General features: G+C 44.1%; 1 protein-coding gene across 1 annotated transcript in view; it reads right to left on the minus strand.

The window, feature by feature from the left end:
* Positions 1-1,204: 1,204 nt before the first annotated feature.
* Positions 1,205-18,956, minus strand: part of ELOVL4 (ELOVL fatty acid elongase 4) — a 184,402-nt gene continuing 166,650 nt past the window's right edge. The window contains exon 6 of the mRNA XM_086926545.1: positions 1,205-5,140. Coding sequence (XP_086782671.1) covers positions 4,862-5,140 — 279 coding nt within the window. The 3' untranslated portion in view covers positions 1,205-4,861. The remainder of the gene's footprint in view (positions 5,141-18,956) is intronic.

Consider the following 18,956-nt stretch of genomic DNA (forward strand, 5'->3'; position numbering starts at 1 on the left):
TGAGCTGGTACACCTCATGGAGAATGCAGAAAAATACATTTGATATAACACAGCTTTTCCATTTTGCAAAAAGTAACAACCAGAAACACTTTTGTCCCAAGACGCCCATTTCTACTGTGGCTATGTTATAATCTATTTCACATTTTTCTCTTTTTGCAGATGAATCCTACACAGATATTCTCAACAATGGCCGAATCAGACAAAAATCTTTACTCTTTCAGGTCTTTTGTATATTTGGGTCAAATATATAAACTACAGGAGTCTTCAATCTCTGGGAACAAAACAGATATTTCATACGTTAGTGCAAATAAAAACTCACACCAGTAAAGACAAAGAGGTGGTAATAAAGTCCACTGTTCATTACCTATTATGCAAAGTAGCCCACTGCTGGAAATTTCAGTTCAAAAAGAACGTACAAACGTATCAGTGTATACTTTGTACCTTACAAGTAAAAAAGGAGCAATAACTGTTATAATAAGGCAACATATTTACCCTGTACACAAATGTACTAACTCGGTGTTATACTAGGCAGAAGCACCTGTTATGAATAGTTCTATAAATATTGTAAGTGCTATTCTGATAATAATAGCTAATCTTTGCTAAAAACAGTCATTTTTTATATATCCTTATTATTCAAGTGATCAGATTAGTAGACATGTAAAACCTATGTTAGTTAACCATAGCATAAATCAATACTGGAACAAACAGCTACCTCTAAATCAGGGCTACAATCCATCAAATGAATGGCAAAGGTCAGGGAGCATATTGGGATTGTGAAAACACGGTCAATGGCATGCTCAGACTATTTGAATAACTTTTTTTTTAAAGTTCCGCTTTCTAACATGGCTTAGTATTAGTCCATAGCCTTGTAAAACAGAAAGTGTAGGTCTTTACCATTGTAAACAATCATATTTTCAATATTACGTAATAAAACCACTAAGGTTATTAAGGATTTTAATATTTATTGCTTAATTAAAAAGAATTCAAACCTACATCAGATCTATTCAGGCACAGCTCTTCTAAGCCTTTATAACAGATCTAACTGTTGTATAAATAACTTAACTAAACTGTGATATGTCCCTGTATGGCTATGTTGAAGAAGGAATTTCAAAACATATTGAACAGATAGCATGCCACTGACTCAAAACCTATGAATTTTGGAACCCTGAGCATGCCTTAGAAAAATATATAACTCAACACTAAGTTCACACAGCTCTTTCATTTATTTACTCCAAACTGATATATCATTCACAAAAACTAGATATGGGAAACAGTTGAAAAACATTCATAGTTAGATTAACACTATATTCTGATAACAGTCATGAGCGCTACGCAAAATAACTCAAGTGTGCTACAAATACACAAATAACACATTTTGCCTTTGGTGCTAAAAGGAATATGGCATGCTCCTTAAGAAGAAAGGCATAGATTTGATGGGGAAATATTTCCTCGATTTTTCAGTTTATTAGAAAAGATTTTGCTCAAGCAAAAGTATGTCCTAATAATACAGCAGCACGTTCAAGTCAATCCTGGATCTCTTGCATTTAATACAAAAACAGCAGCCACATTGGGAAGAAATCAAGCACCCATGAAATACAGCAACAAGCAGAATACAAATAAGTATGGACAGCAAATGGAACAAGAAGCACATTCTTAGTCTATAATATGTTCAAATAAAAGGACTGTAATGCCATTTATGTTGTTACAGATATGTTTTGTCACTAGTAGCTTGCACGAATATTATTAGCCCAAAAAAATTCATTACGCTTTCTTAGGGATTGTAATTGAACACTAGAGCTCTTGCTTGCACTTTCTTGCTCTAACAAACATATTTAGAAAATGTATTAGATCCATTAACTAGAATTACTTCAGTTGAACAATGAATATAAAAAGAAATATCCTCTTCTACTAAAGTACCCAGATCACCCCTTCACTTCCACTTCCTATACTTCCACTTCCTATCCGCCCACTAACCTTCAATATAACAGTATCACCAACTGCAACCACATAACCTCAAAATCTTGAAAAGATGAAGCTTTTCAGATTACTTACATGGGTGAATATGTTGGGAAACCTAAAACTTCTCTTATCATGGGCCAACCTTAGCAAAGAAGAATATAGAAATTACTTATTTTCCCACTGTCCTAGGCTCCACAGAAATAACATCAGAAACCAAAAAAGATAGCAGACTATTACAAAAAACTCCTTGTTGCTAATATTTGCATGATTTGTAAAGCAAACTATGTGTTTTTCTTTTTGTACGCACTCTGCAGACAATAACACCTTGAATACAGTATAGAGACTGGGTACATGCATGTCTAAAATTGTTATTTTCAAGAAGTATTTTGTTCTCATTCAAGGGATACCAACTTTGTTACATACAAGACAAAGAATACCACAAGTTAGGGGATCTGTCTAGCTGAATGATCACTTGAATAATTAGGAGAAATTCAAACTCTTGACATGCGCCAAGATACAAAGCAGGGGCAGAACAACAAGATGTCAACTCTTTAACTCTGCTTCTCTGTTTATAGGAGGAAAAGAAGCACTTTTTTAATTAATCCCAATACTTAGTTTAAAAACATATGTCTACATTATGAATGGGATTGCAGAAATAATTGTGGTCTAGAAAATCCTGATTATGAATAGAGTTATTTATGGTTTGCGCATAACAAGACAGCCCTTGCACAACAGCATTGGTCTTATAAAGCTGGTGCAAGGTAATGAAGAACCAGAAGTTAGAACAAGCTTATCACTGGGTTTCACAAGTAACAGCTCTGGCGTGCAGAGCTGGCAATAAGTCATTAAATTCACAAGACTGTGGCTTGTCAATTCACTGTGCATTTAGGTTTTTAGGATACCCATAAACAATATCTATTAAAAACAATTACACAAGATACGTCCGTGCATATTATCACATTGTTGGGTATCTTGAAATCCTGATTAAATTGTTCTGTTGAGGAGTAGAAGAGCCTAGCCTTGTTACTCCATTGGGTAGTAAAGACAATTATTTTTCTAATAAAGATCGGATAACATGAGATTAGGTAGTTCAGTAGCTCAATAATGTTGACCCAAACATTTGAGTGTATACTAAGAACAAAGGGCTATAAACTAAAGATACTTTTTGGATACTAAATTAAATCTTGCCTACACAGCTGTCTCGGAAGGGTTTAGGTCACACAATCCAGTCATCAATCGATACATAAATCAGATGCTTGCTTGCGGATTTCTGCAGTCTACATGAGTTTCTGTATGTTTTAGATGAAGGTTCAGTACCTTAGTAGTTCAGCACCAGCCTCAGTCATCAGAGGCTGCAAATCAGGGGGCTTTGCATAATCTGTCTTGCCTCTAGTGAAGTAAAGAGAGCAGCATTGGAAAAGGATTTCAATATATGACAAAGTAATAGTATGTGAGGGAAGGTACATGATAAGGGTTTTCTATGCTCCATCAATAAACACCAATGTAGTCCTTTACTTTGTGATATCTTGCAATATCCTAATACATTACTACTCTTCATTTTATCACAGTCAAGCAAAGATAATATAAACAGGTTGTTTGCAAGATACTGCCAGAAGCCAGTGTTCTAGTGCTCATTCAGCTATGCTTACTTTGGTGAGACTTGACAGCATTTTAGGGCACTGTGGCTAAAAACATTCATTGGACTAATTACGTTACACATCTTACATTCATTGGTAGTTTCAGTTTATTTAATAAACATGTTGAACATTGACTTGGAAGTAGTTCCATTTGAACAGACCTGAACTAAAGCGGACACTGTAATAACGGGGGGGATTAGCTACATCCAATAAAAGCTCCAGATGACCCTACACCCTATCTGTAATTACTTATCAACATTTTCCCCCATCACACGACTACATTTCTTTTGACTTTTACTTATCAAGGCAAAGAACTTGCAAGCAGAAATATAGAACAGAACTCCTCATCAATTTTAGGATGCTCAGATTTGCAAACAGCGGTGCCTTATGCCTTAAATGCAATTAGAAAAGTAAAAACAAATCAGATGATGCTAAGCATTCTTGTATGAAAATGCCTCCATCCAGGTAAGCATAGCTACATAGGAGTGCAGAGAAAACTGAAAAGGTTCAAAAGCTACTGGTAGGTTTCCTAGAAATTACTGACATGTGTATTCACTAATTCAAACTAACGAGTCTGTGCCCGGGGTTCGAAAGCTAGTAACTGCTTTAGAAATAACATTAGTTGAGGCATGACCATAAGAAATATGTCCATGCAAATTCAGCAGATGCTTCCAGCATCTAATCCTTCCAGTTGTGCAACAGCCATAAATATTCAACAGACACAACTTCCAGACAGGCAACCAACCTATCTGTAAACATACTCAACACGTACTACCAGTATCAAACATTTCCTGTGAGCTGAAACGGATAGTCTTGCACAGCCAACCAAGCCAACATGTGTTGAATGTTTTGATGAGACAAAACATGACAGCTGTATAATAAGTTAATTACAAAATAAATTATTAAACAAATGAGAAGGATTAACAAGTTCACTTACTATATGAATGCTTGCCTCCAAAATAACTAAATTCTTGTCGAACAACAAGAACCATTTCAATGCTAAAATAATTTACTACACACCTTTCTTACATTTACGCACGTGTTGCCTACACATGTTGAAAATGTCAAAGAACCCGTACAAAATATGTAAACACTTAACCTAAAAGACTACAATTAACTCAGTGCGGTTTGTGTTCCCTTGCAAATTAAATAGAAACCTAAAATAAGTTCTGTGACAACAGAAAGAACTTGAATGCGTCTTTTTTTATGCTATAAATCAACTCGAGGTTTCAATAGTGCCAACAGCAATAAAGGCCAAGATTAATTTATTCTCTTTTAGCTTTTCCCTTTTTCTTCTTTTTTCCATTTTCCACTAAAACTTTGTTCTCTGGTTTGAATGCTCCATTCAACACGGCTCCATTTGTCGCCATTTTTCCAGCCTTTGAAGATGCCTTGGGTTCCCTGTATGTCCGGTAATAGAAGTTGACAAAGAGGACGATAAAGGTAATAGCATAAACAATGAGAGCCCAGTGCATCCATTTTGGGAAGGGGCAATCGATGTACAGAGAAAGGGCTGTGTGGCCAATTGTGACGTGGAACTGGATCTGAAAAACAAGAAAGCAGAACACATTCCTTAAGCTTTGTCAATTTATCGGGAAGCTGGACACTTTAGTGAAGTGGCTATGATGATGCCTGCTTTGATGCACAGCTAACTCATCTACCCATTTGGGCATGCAAGACACACGTTAAATTCCCAGTGCCTCACACTGCACACATGCCATGTTGCCAACTTCCCAGCATGCATTCCCTGTTCCCCTGCCTAGTAGGCAGACCACTTTCTCTGGCTCCCTGATCTTCTGCGCTGTACTGCCACATTCTCTTGAGGAATTGCTGGTCGGTCTGCAGGTATCTGAAGTTTGAGTAAATTCGTTTAATTTAAAAGTGGGAGTTGTGTAATACGAGAGGAAGGGTAGTTATGTGGCAACTCTCCCGAAGTAATGTGCCACCAAGCAACTATAACTACTCTCTGGGGCAATGGAGTTTTCCATCAGAATCTCATGGAAAAATACTGTGGGGCCAAAATATAGGTGCCAAAACATTGTAAGTATATATTGGTAAGTATAGGTTTATTATACATAACTCTACATATATGCACTGGAAATATATACATCTTCGAGGTAGGTACAGGTAGAGTTAAATACACGAAATCAATACTTCTCCATCTGCACATACCTTCATAATATTTGGACTCTCGATATTTAGGCTTCAATACTTCGACCCAAACAATATTTTTACTCTATATTTTGACATATAATTGACTACATGCAAGTTTGGCTCAGTCTTTTGTCCTGAATCTATTGCCTCAAATAATCAGGCACTGTGTCTAATTTACTGAAGTAACCCTTAAGTTATTTACTCAGTTAAGCAACAAATGTAATTAGGTCTGGTGTTAGCCAAGACTTTTTGATTTTACCAATATTATATGCATTATATACTTACTTCAAAGGGCCACCTCTCTTAATCTACTTATCTGTTATTGTGCTATTCACATTTTGATCCAACTTACTATAGCATATAGCCTGGGGCAGTGGGTCAGCCTACTTAGTGACTGCATTTATCCCTTTCACAAGCATACCATCCACACACCAGGTAGTTCCCTTTCAGGCCAAGGCTTTTGTTTTTTTAAACTGTATTATTGTAGTGTTGTCTTGGTTAGGAGTGCCTAATATGATAGCAGGACATTTTCTACCAGATGTGAGCACAGGGCGCATTCCAGCTTCATCCGTTCCAGTCTCCTGCCAATGCTGTTGTAAATTCCCTTTTGAGAGTCCTTTGTTTATCTGACTGTTAGTATTTCACAGAATAACAGGTTGCATCCATTTGAAACTGTTTTATTATATTAACTTATCCTCTTTTTTACTATGCATGCAGTACACAAACTGAAAGCTTACATTTTATAGGATGTGAATTCATAAGTGGGCAACCCTTCAGAACACATTTATTCCAGACTCAGTTTCACCAATGGTTCTTTAATGAACTTTGCTCAGGGAGAAAAACTGTCTTTATTGCATTTAATGAACAGCATCTCCAACACGTTTTTCTTGCTTGCCTTCTTTCTTTCTCTCTTTCTTTAAGGCAAGAGGCTGGCAGAACAACTGACTTTGTTAGGTATGGGTTAGCCAAAACCTTTTGGTTTTACTAAAATGATATGTCGAACATAGTTACTCATGGGGGTTTTTAGTCACACGTCATCCATTCATCTGTGATTGCTTCATTCTCATTTTGCTTACACCCACTTGAGCATTCATCAACGGGAAACAAGGCAGCTCACTTCAATCATTGACTGACTTCACTATGAAATACAGCATTCTGCCCTTTCACAAGGAGAACATCGCCACACAAAGTACTTCCCTATATTGCTAGATTAATGAAGGCCCGGCAGCTTCCCTCATGAATGGTAGGGAGGAAAAGGCGCAGCTAACCCACATGGTGCAAGTGAGGCACATGTTGAAAAGAGCCAGGAGGGGTATAGAAGGAGCAGGAGTACCATGCAGAGAGCGTAGGGAGCAAAATTCCTACGCCCACAGAAAATTGGTGCCGCACAGGCAGTAGAAGTGAACACTATACACACAGGCAAAACTGACAGCACATGGCATCATCTGAGAAAGCTTCCCTTGGTCACACACAACAGGCATCACATAAAATGTGCATTTTGTTAATATTCCAGGTACCACTTCTGGTAATGTCTCTAACATGGATGCTTTTAAGAGGACTACTTTTACAGACTGCAAAGGCCCTTATCACCAATACTTAAAATGTAATCATTTCTTTCATCTACAACAGAAAAATAATATTTGCAGTCATCCACAAAGCAAGCAGCCCTACCTGCAGCCTTTTATTAAGATTACATCAGGGATAGTGCAACTAGTGTAGTCACCCTAAGTAAAAAGTAATTTTGTCCTCCCACTCATATCTACTACATGCTTTATCTCCGCCAACATATTCCTCACCAACTCGCATACCCGTTATGCTCCCTTATGAGTGATGGAAACCAATATTTCCCAGTGCTAAGCTGTCTTATGGGGGCAGATCCTGGAGGTGAGAGTGTTGACCAACTCTGTCTGAACTCTTATGTCCAAGCCACTTGATGGGATAGCTGGCATGGGTCAGTGCTTCGGGTATCTGGGAGCCAGCTAAGGGAGCAATAACTGCTACCAATGGACTGCATCTCAATACTGTGTGAGTGTGTGTGATTGGAGTAATTCCTGTGGAGCAGGAGGGGAAGTTACTCTATTGGAAGATGGGTGGAAGACGCACTCAATTCTTGGCCGCATGATGAAGGTAGTGCTCCAGGTTACCCAGGGCCTGATCTGCTGCCATTTTTCTGAGGCGATCATGGGTCTCCCAGTGGAACTAGAAGGCGTTGGCTTAACCAGAGCAAAAACCAGACACCGATGCTGTAGATGTCCTCACAGTGGTGAATGAATGTGGTCCAGAGAAGAACACTCTGAGCTTAATTTGAGTTGGTGGTTGCCGGTGGGAGCACCGGCACTTAGTTATGGGGACCCGCACTTATTTTTTGCAACAGATATTTTCAGAGGGAAAGATAGAAAGCAGGAATCTGCAAATGCAAGATTAAGGGGCAGGGAACGTCTTATAGTGGATTAAAGAGGTAGCGCTTCATTTTAGACCACAAGCCTTGATATTTACAGTGTGTTACAGCAAACAAATGATGGACGGAATGCTGACAATACAAACATTCTCCCCAAGTCAAAAGATCTGGGTTGAATCCATCACTCGTTTACCCACTAAGCCACCCCAGTTTGGACCCAGCCATATGCGAATCAATCTTGACCCTGTGCCTCATGGGAACAGTCCAGACCAGGTCCTCCCTGTAACAGAAACAAGCATCCTGGGACCGGGGATCTGTAAAGTAGTGGTCTTCGATCTGCACTGCTCTAAAGCCAGACTGGTAGCTGGGCACAATATGGTTAGTACAAATGTGATGATGGACCTGAAAAAAAGACTCCTTTTTCAATGAGTTTGCTGATGAATGGTGGCGAGTAATGGGCCAGTAGTAATCATAAGTATTTCTCGATATTCTGCTCATTCGGGGAAGTCAACTAGCCTTATACATAGGAAGTTTCCTCATGCACAAAGTAATTACATCCCCAAATAGGATGTATGTTAATGTGCAAGGCAGTTTTCCGGTTTTAAAGAGACACTAATTGATGTGAAAGGGGTCAATTTATATCATTGGGGTATGTATACTCTGTCACAACAGAGTTTATATACTACCAAAATGAAGGTCCGCCCGTTAAACCTAAGGTCCACCCGCTTTTAAGTCTGATCACAGCAGAGCCTACTCCTTCGCTGCTATTCTTAAACCCTTCCAAATACCCTGTGGAGTGAAGGCCATCGCAGACCTAATTTTACCCACATAATTTAGATGGACGGATTTAGAGTCCGTTTTCACTGGCCATCACCACCAGGGTAAGATACTGAATGCTCCCTTCACCATGGGAGAGGGCTCCCTTGGAGAGGGAAGCATCTTTTTTACATTTCCAAAAAGAAAATCCCATTTCAGGATTTTCTTTTGGAAAATAGAAAAGAAAACAGTTTGGTGCAGTGCTCCATTATGTTGACAGAACCCTGCACCAAATTGTAAACAGAATCAACAGGAACCAATGTTTACTATGGTAAGGTATTGCAGAATGCACATTGCACAGCAATAATATGGAGTAAGCTTCCACTATATATAATGGACAGAGACTCATTTGAACATGGAGGGGGTACCAGAATTTTCATCTTTATTGTATATTCCAGTTAGGCTCCCTAAACTGTTCTATCAGCATCTCAGAAGTAGATACGGGCTTGAGCACAGCCTCGAGTCAGTTGGGCTAATGGAACAGACTCATTATGCCCGTTATTGGTTTTCTGAACAGTCAGTCATGCTGCACATACAGATGGAAAGCACAGTGGCTTATCCTGCCGAGGTCTCCAGATATTAGTTGGCCAAGACACAGAACCCCATAGTTTAGAAAAACATTATTGTATGGTGGAGAAGCAATGAAAACAAATTGCAAGGAGACTGGCTAATCATAGCAAGTTTCCCCTTTTTGCCTTGAATAAATACTGATGGAGTACCAGTGAGGGCTGAGACACGATATCACAAATTTATGAGCAGGCTAAATATAAAACAGGTGGGAGACTTTTTCTGGTGAAGACTGATACATAACACTGGATAGTTTTAAAGGAAAGGGTGGACAAGGAAGGGTAGACGTTTTCCAATACTGTCTAATTTAACAAGTAATCAAAACCATACAGCTCAGATTTTTTATTTTTTTAAAAACATTTTTATTGTATAAACAGGCTCCATACAATCGCACAAAAGACATCAGAAGTAGGACGGTGATACAGATAGGACAATGCTACATAGCATAACACATCATCAAATAAGCTTGCATTGGTAGATCAAGTCCCCCCTATCGCCCCCCACCCCGACAGCCAATCCGCTAGTCACCCCCTCCGTGGATCTCTCCACCGTGAGCATTCCTGCAGGTACTATGATGACACTGTACCCTCTGCCGCCCCGCTCCCTCCTCCCTCCCCCCCACCTCCCTTCCGTCTCAGTGTGTGGAGTAACTGGCAATTTCTCCCCCATAACTAATTAGACCCAGACATGTCTTGGGTATTTACCAGCTCCCCTCTATATTGCCTCCATGCTGCCCACACCTTCTCCCACTTTTTAGGGCATCCCCTGCTTTTATAAATGACTCTTTCGGCCCTCTGGCACCAATCCAGGTCCCTCTCCCAGTCTTCCACTGTTGGCATCACCTCACTCCCCCATAGTCTCGCTATGTTCCGCTTTGCAACCATGCTAGCTAAGGCTAACCAGATCTTGTCGCCTTTAGACCATGTGATATCACTCGTGACTCCCAATATGTGCCAACGAGCCTCCAAGGGGACTCCCGACCCTACTACCTCCCCCATGATGTCAGATAATCTGGACCAGTAAGCCCCGATCTTGGTACAGTCCCATAATATATGGAAAAACGTGCCTTCCTCCCCACAACCCCTCAGACAGAACCTCGAATCGGCATAGCCGATACTATACTGCGTCGTGCGTGGGGTATAGGAGCGGTGCAGAATACGGAGCTGGATGAGCTCGAATTGCTACCTCACGCGGGTCTTGTAGTGCCTGCCTCCAGTAATCGTCCTCCAATAGCCCTACATTTGATTCCCACTTCTCCCTCAGGGGACTCAGGGGATCAGTCAGATTTTTGATCAGTTTTTTATACGTCAGGGAAATTGCTTTGTCTACCATTGGGTCCATCAACAGCCTATCCTCCAGAGGGGCATATTCCGGGAGTTGTTCCCGGCCGGCAGATTTTCATGAATGGCGTGTCTGAGCTGCTGACAGTGTAAGAATTCCCCGCTCCTCATTTGGAATTCTGCCTGTAGGGACACAAAGTCCATCAAGTCTCCCCTTCTCCAAAGGTCTCCTAGCCTATCAATGCCTATGAGGCTCCATGCCTGGAGGCCTTTCAACTTTACCACTGCTGGAAGAAAGTTTCGGGCCGACAATGGGGTCTGAGATGTGAGTTTCGCCCCCCACCCCAACAACTTCGTTGCACGCTTCCAAATTCCCACCGCTGCAGCCGTTTAAGGTGGAAGAGACCTGTGGCCTCATCCCCTATTGTAGAGGGCTGCCAGATAGGTGCCAGTCCCGAGGACCATGTGGTCCACCCGATACGCCGGTTCCTCCAAGGAGCAAACACCAGCCATTCACATTCATCAGCTGGGTCGCCCAGTAATACAGTCGGACATCTGGGACCGCTAACCCACCTTCATACATTCCCCTCTGTAATTTCATCAGAGCGATCCTCGGGCAACCCCCACTCCACAGCAATGAGCGCTGCTCCGACTCAACCGTTTGGAAGAATTGTTCCGGTACCATGAACGCTGCGCTTTGTAGCACATAGAGCAGACGGGGGAGAGCCATAATTTTAAATATAACCGCTCGCCCCATTAGGGACAGAGGGAGAGTCCTCCAGTGCTCGGCGTTGCCGCGTAGGCGCTCCATCTGAGCCATTACGTTCAAACGCATATAGTCCGCCTCTGTCTTCGCGATCCAGATCCCCAGGTAGCGGAAGACCTCTTTCCATACCAATCCTCCGCACTCACTTGTGAGGCAAGGCGTCTGGCCCGCTAAAACATGACCCAGGGATTTGTCCCAGTTGATGCGGCATCCTGACAAGGTACCGAACCGGTGGAGGATCTCCAGCAGTCTCTGAATGGAAGTCTCTGGACGCTGAACATATAGGAGGACATCATCAGCGTACAACGAGATACGCTCCTCCCAGCCTCCCCCAGGTCTATGCCCCTCACTCGGGAGTCCGCCCGCACCCACGCCGCCAAAGGTTCCAACGCTAACGGGAACACGGTCGGAGAGAGCGGGCAGCACTGTCTCGTGCCCCGTCCTAGATGAAACTCCCTAGACAATGCCCCGTTAACCTTCACTCTCGCCAGCGGGTCGGAGAATAGGAGTCTCACCCACGCTCGAAATTTGTCGCCAAACCCCATCCTGGCCAAGACTGCATATATGTACTGCCATTCCATGTTATCAAAGGCCATGTGAGCGTCTAGCGAGAGCAGGGCCGCCGGTGTGTCTGGCCGGCCAGGTGTCATCTGTATCACCCCATACAGGTGCCTCAGATTAAGCCGCGTGCTCCTATGGGGCATAAAACCGGACTGGTCTGGGTGTATCAGTGACTGCACTACAGCTCCTAGTCTGGTGGCTAAAATCTTGCCCAGGACTTTAGTTTCAAAGTTAAGAATAGTTTTTTGGCCTGTAAGAACTGCATCTGTCCTGTGGCTTACCAGATTTATTAATCACCACAATTGTGGCTGATCGAAGATCTTTCACCAACCACCCTGCCTGTTGAGCCTCCTTGTACATTTCCAGCATATGGGGTGCAATTCTACTAGAGACACACCTAAACACCTCTGCTGGAAAGCCATTGGGCCCCGGCGCCTTCTCCGCCTGCAAGTCACCCATGGCATGTTCTATTTCCGACACTGTGATGTCAGAATCCAGAATGTCCCTATCCACTGGTTCCAACGTGGGTAGCCGCAGGGGGGTCAAGAAATCCTCGCACTCTCTCGCATTCTGCTGAGTTTGGGACCGATAGACTGTTTCGTAGTAGCAGGCAAATTCCTCCGCTGTTTCTACACTCGTGGTACTCATCGTCCCCGCCTGAGTTTGAATCCCGGGAACTCAATTGCGATCCCTATCCCTCGCTCCAGCCGGGTTATCATCTTGTTGGCTTTGTCACCCAAATCATACACACGTCTCTTGGTAGCTAGTGCTCGCAACCTCGCTTGGTCACAGAGCATATCCTTCATTTCCTTCTCCAGGAGGCGGCATTTGTGTCGCCTATCCTGCTGTTCTTGCGTTTTCTCCCTTTCTTTATCCAGTTCTTGCAGCTCCAATTCAAGTCTATCTACTTGGGCGCTTTTCTCTTTCTTCCGCTTACCCACCTCTACCTGCACAAACCCCCTGACTACAGTCGTATGCCTCCCGCGCGATCTAAGCGGTGGAGGAGACGTTGTCCGTAAAATATTGGTCCACTCGCTCCCTAAACTGCGTCTGAAACTCCTGATCCTTAAATAGAAAAGCATCCAGCCTAGGGGGTGCACCCCATTCCCTCCCAGGGCCTCGCAACTTTACCTCCACTGGGGAATGGTCCGAGATACCCCTTGCCTTGTGACAGCCACTATGAAAGGAGTTCATGCCACTCGTTTGTGTGAATAGGTAATCCAGTGTGTATTGTCGGGTGTGGGGGTTATGGGCCCTCCATAGGTCAACTAAGCGCAGCGCCTGTGTGAAATCTCGGAGGTGGCTCACCCTCCCTCTTGGGGACGGCCCCAGTGACCTGTCAATGTCCCCCGCCATCACATCGTTCATATCGCCTCCCAGGAGTAGGACCCCAGTCGGCATGTTCAGTGTCAGGTAGGGTGGTGCCTTGCAACCTTGGGGGGACATAGAGGGAGCAAATATTTAGGGTTACCCCCTCCCACTGCCCCGTAAGAGCTCCGAAGTTCGCCAATGTCCGCAGAATTCTGAGTGGCTTTTGCCGACGTTTTGTTGAGGTCAGCCCACTGTAGTGTCAACTCGATGGCCACCTTGTCAATCTTCGTCTCCAGTGTCGTTCGAAGTGACTGGATGGCTTGCATAATGGCTGCCAACGAAGTTTCAGACCCCTCCGCCACAGTTCCAGCGTGCGTATCTCCTCCTCCCCCCGTCGGGGACGTGTATTTGTCGATGGTGTTGGCCTGGGTGGCAGTGGAGGATTTGGATTTGGTTATAGTCTTGGATGGGAGTCATGAGAGGCCAGTGGAGCCTCCCCTCTTGCCAGAGCCCTCAGACTCGCTGCCCTGTGTCCGGCCACGCGCCCCGGGCGCCATCTTTCCTGGCCTTTGCCGCCAATCCATACACGTCGCTGTGGTCTCACCACAGGCCTCCTGCATTCCGACGGGCTCAGTCCAGCCCCCGCAGCGCGCTCTGCCTCAGCCTTTTGCCAGTTAGGGGCAGCGTCCGACTGTGTCCCAGTGTCCAGCAACTGCCTGTCGGCTTCCCCCAGCACCTCCTGCCGTCCACCCCCTGCGGTACAGTCGATTGTCCTCCTGTGAGTCACCAGCCCCAGGGCAAGAGGCCCCAACAGGTCACAAGGCCCAGACTCTCCTCTGATGGTCACTCTAGACCGCCTGCAATCAGCGCACCCAGTCTCCGGTTCTCAGCAGCAGTGTTGGGCCTCCTTTAATCAAGCTCCACCAGGCAGGCTGAGATCAGCAGATCGCAGGGGGCACACAATCCACCATTTCCCCAATGTGTCCCCCCGCCGTGTAATCCAAGGCGGGACGCCTCCAAAAGTGCCGACAGTAACGGCAAACAACAAGCATAAGTCCAGAACCGGGCCCGAGTCTTCTGCCCATCCCCGGCGCACCCTCACTTGTTCCGGGCCTCGTCCGCACTCGAGGTCGGGGCTTCTCCACTTCCACAGGCCAGAGCCGGGCACCAGCAAGGCCGCAGACGCCGGGCCGCACTGCTCCGCTATTCGGGGGAGGCGAGGGACCGAAGTGGTCTTTCCCGGCGCTGGAGCTCACCCGCTGCCAGGATCTACGGCTGTAGGGAGAGTGGCAACAGGATGATGGCCGGATTTAGGGGTCTTGCGCCGACCCTCAGAAGAGCCTCGATACTACGCGGCCATCTTAGCCGCCGCCAGGCCACGCCCCCCATACAGCTCGGATTTAAACGTAGCACCCCCCTCTTCCACTAACCCCGCTGGTTCTCCTTGAGGGGGCTAGTGGTATGAAAAGGAGGGTCGAGTGGTCTCCACATTATAAAAAATTATGATGGGAACTCTTGATAACAAAAGCAGAATTCGGTGGGAGGTTGCAACTGATCCCCCCCTCCCCCAACAGTTGACCAGAGGCAAGAATTCCGTTGACAACCTATTTTAATAGCAGATAATTACAGGTATAAACTGCTACATTTTACAAATCACCATGAGCTATGCCATGCGTTTAAGAGTCTGCGGACAATGCATCTTGACAGATTTTGCGTCTGCACTAAATGTGGAGATACTATACTGTCATAACCCACATTGTCTTTTTAAGGGTGAAGGTAGGGATCACTCCTTAGAGATATACAGAGCACATATGTAGCATGATTGTTAAGTAGTAAGTAAGAGACAGTTGTTAATAATTTGAAAATATTTAATTTAGACCGGTTTAGGTTAAAATAACCAGGCCTTAGTCAGTAGCCATCTTGCACTGTCATTGATTCATATTCTTAATGAAATGTGCTTTTATTTTACATGAACAAGCCTTTGCACATGTATGTTTCTCTGTGTTCTTTTTCATTTCATAAAATAATTTTAAATACAGCCTCAGTTGTAATCTCTGCTTATAAAGTAAATAATGATGTAATTAATTTGCTTTCATCGAGAGCAAGCCATGTCCAGGATTGTCTTGCCTATGTAATAATTCAAGGTTTTTTGCTTGAGGCTCTGCATGGGCCATTCATTGCTTGAATGTATTGCATTCATTGGACATGAAATGCACAGACTCCATGATAGTCTGTTGATTAATACTTAAAATCATTCTGCACTTTATCTGAGCAGACCCTACGTTGGTCTATCTTTTGAATTATTCTTAGACTTTTAATGATTTTCTATTGAGGTAAGCTATGTTGAACGCAAAGCTTACAGAGACGATATAAATTGACTGGGAACTCTGTGTATGAGTCGAGATGGAGCTAGCAGAGGAGGACAAAATTGAGTGTAGGAAGTTAATGAAGGGTTGCATTGTTTCTGACTGATGATAAAATAGCAAAATGGAAATATGTTATTGGTATGCATTGCTTTCTTTCTGTTCGATGAGTACAGTACTAAACATGATAATGGTGCATTTCTGCCAGAGCAACGCTTCCATCTAAAAGTGGATGTCTTTAAAACCTGTAACAAATTACCCATAACAAAAACAAAAACAAAAATAGAAAGAAGATATTGGCCCACCAATACGGCCATTGAAACTGATTTATTTTAGACGCACATATGTGCACAAGCAATATGTACTCACTTACAGTGAAGTGAGCCAATGGCTGAACTGGGTGAAAACGTTGCATGAGGCTGTGAATGACACCACTATCAGGTTAAGTACTGTACTCATCAACCAGAAAGAAAGCAATACATACAGACAACATATTTCCATTTTGCTATGTTATCATCAATGAGAGAGAGAGAGTGTGTGTATGTGTGTGTGTGGGGGGGGGGGGGGGGGGGCATGGAGGTTGGTAAAGAGCTAAAGCAGTCTCAAAGCCAGACATAAAATCGTTAATGTTGTGTCATGGTAAAATGAAAACTAGCCTCCTTATACACAGATTTCTCTCTCACATCAAGTCAAAATTAGAAACTATAACCAAATCGAACTGGCTTCAAAGCAATCAGTATATCTGGCAGGGTTAGCAACAATGACCTGCCTGAGCGGCTTTGTGGAGGAATCTGTGTGCATTTAAGGTCGGAATACGGACTGGTGTCCTTATATGCAAAATAGCCCAACGTCTTTTTTGACATTCCTGTCTTTTTAATATGTTGAATTCTAGGACTTGCAATTCTGCTTTTTTACTGTGCACTACTGTACTCTGCCTCTCTATTCTACACCAGTGGACTCTACCACACCCTACTATGCACCACTGCACTCTACGCAACCACACTATACACTTCTCCACGCCACTCCACTCTGCAACACTACACTCTACGCCACTACTCTATACCACTCCACTCTAACCTGCGCCACTCCACTTCACTCTACTCTGAAACAATCTAGTCTATGCCACTGCACTTTACGGCACTCTTCTCCACACCACTGCTATCAGTGCTGTGCAACTCTACTCTACACCACTACACTCTACCCTGCACTACTCAACTCTACTTTGAAAGAATCTACTCCACGCCACTCCACTCAACGCCGCTCGGCGCTACTGCACTTTACTCCAAACCGCTGCACTCTCGGCCAATTCACTCTACACCACTTTACTCAATACAAATGCACCAAAGCCAACTACTGTGTACCATTGCACTTTATGCCACTATACTCTACAACATTCTACTCTATGGCTCTGCAGGCTACATCACTCTACACCATTGCACTCTATTCCACTGAACTCTAAGCAACTGTATTCTAATCTGCACCATTGTACTCTACATCACTGCTCTCTCCACCACTCTACTCTGCACCACTCTAAGACACTGCACTCTATGGCACGCTATGCTACGGCACTGCACCACTCTATGCCAATGCACTCTACATCACTCCACTCATGACATTGGTCCCTTCTGCACTCTAACCTGCACCACTCCACTCTATGCCACTTCATTCTACGTCACTGTACTCTGCAACACTGGTCTCTTCACCGCTGACCTCTACTACCCTCTACTGTGCATCGGTCCACTCTACGTCACTCTACACTACTGCACTTGCTGCAATTGAACTCTATGTTCCTCTACTCGGCACCACTTTACTCTACACCAATCTATACCACTCTACGCCAATACACTCCACACCACTCTAATCTACTGTGCAGTGTGCACCACTACCCTTTATTACAATGCACCCTACACCACTCTAGTATAGTCCACTCCACTCTGCACCATTGCAGTCTACACCAATGCACTCTGCGAAACTACTCCATGCAACTCCACTCTACACCACTTTACACTACTCTGAAACAATCTACTCTACGCCACTAAACTCTAAGCCACTGCAGTCTACATTACTTTACTCAAAGCCAAAGCACCCTATACCACGGCAGCAGCTACTTTGCACCACAGCACATTACGCCACTATACTCTACAATGTTCTAATCTATGCCACTGCACTCTACGTCACTGCATGCTACGTCACTCTACACCCCTGCACTCTATGCTACTCTATTCTACAGCACCAGACTTCTACGTCACTGCTCTCTGCACCACTCTACTCTGTAACACTCTAAGACCCTGCACTCTCCGATCCTGAACTCTGACACTCTTCTCTGCATGACTGCACTCCATGCCACAGTACTCTGCACCACTGAGCTCTACGCCACTTCACTCTACTCCACTCTGTGCCACTGCAATCTACTCTACTCTGCACCACTATACTCTAAGCCACTTCACTCTTAGCTACTGTAAGTAAATGTACTCTACACCAATGCACTCTACACCACTTTACTCAAAACCACGGCACTCTACACCAATCTACTCTGCCCCACTGTACTTTATGCCACTTCACTCGAGGCCACTCCACTCTGCGACACTCTACTCCACAATATTTAACTCTATGATTCTCTACTCCATTAAACTCTGCTCCACTGACACTCTAATCCGCCCTTAGCCTCTCCACAGACGTTCTACTCCACCCTAAGCCATTCTATGACCCTACTCTACGGAACTCCGTCTATGCAAATTTCCTTCATTCTATTATACACTACTCCGCCCCACTCCATTCTATACCATTCCACTCTATGACAGTCTACTCCCCTATACACCACTCTACTCTGAGCAACACCCTCTACACCACTCCACTCCACACCACTCCACGACACTGTATGCCACTCCACTCTATTTAACTCTGACACAGTGCTACACTCCATGCCAATCAACTCTACACCCGTCCACTCTACTCCCTCCACAACACTCTACAAGACTTTTTGCTACTCCATGACACTCCACACCTCTCCATGCCAGTCAACTCTACTGTAAGCCACTCCACGCCACTCTATAACACTCCACTGTACTCCACTTTACAAAACTCCATGTCACTCTCCTTTACTCCACTAACTTCTAGCCATGCTGAACAGCAGCCACTCTGGTG

This window comes from Lissotriton vulgaris, chromosome 6, assembly GCF_964263255.1.
Source record: "Lissotriton vulgaris chromosome 6, aLisVul1.2, whole genome shotgun sequence".
In the NCBI taxonomy this organism is placed as follows: domain Eukaryota; kingdom Metazoa; phylum Chordata; class Amphibia; order Caudata; family Salamandridae; genus Lissotriton; species Lissotriton vulgaris.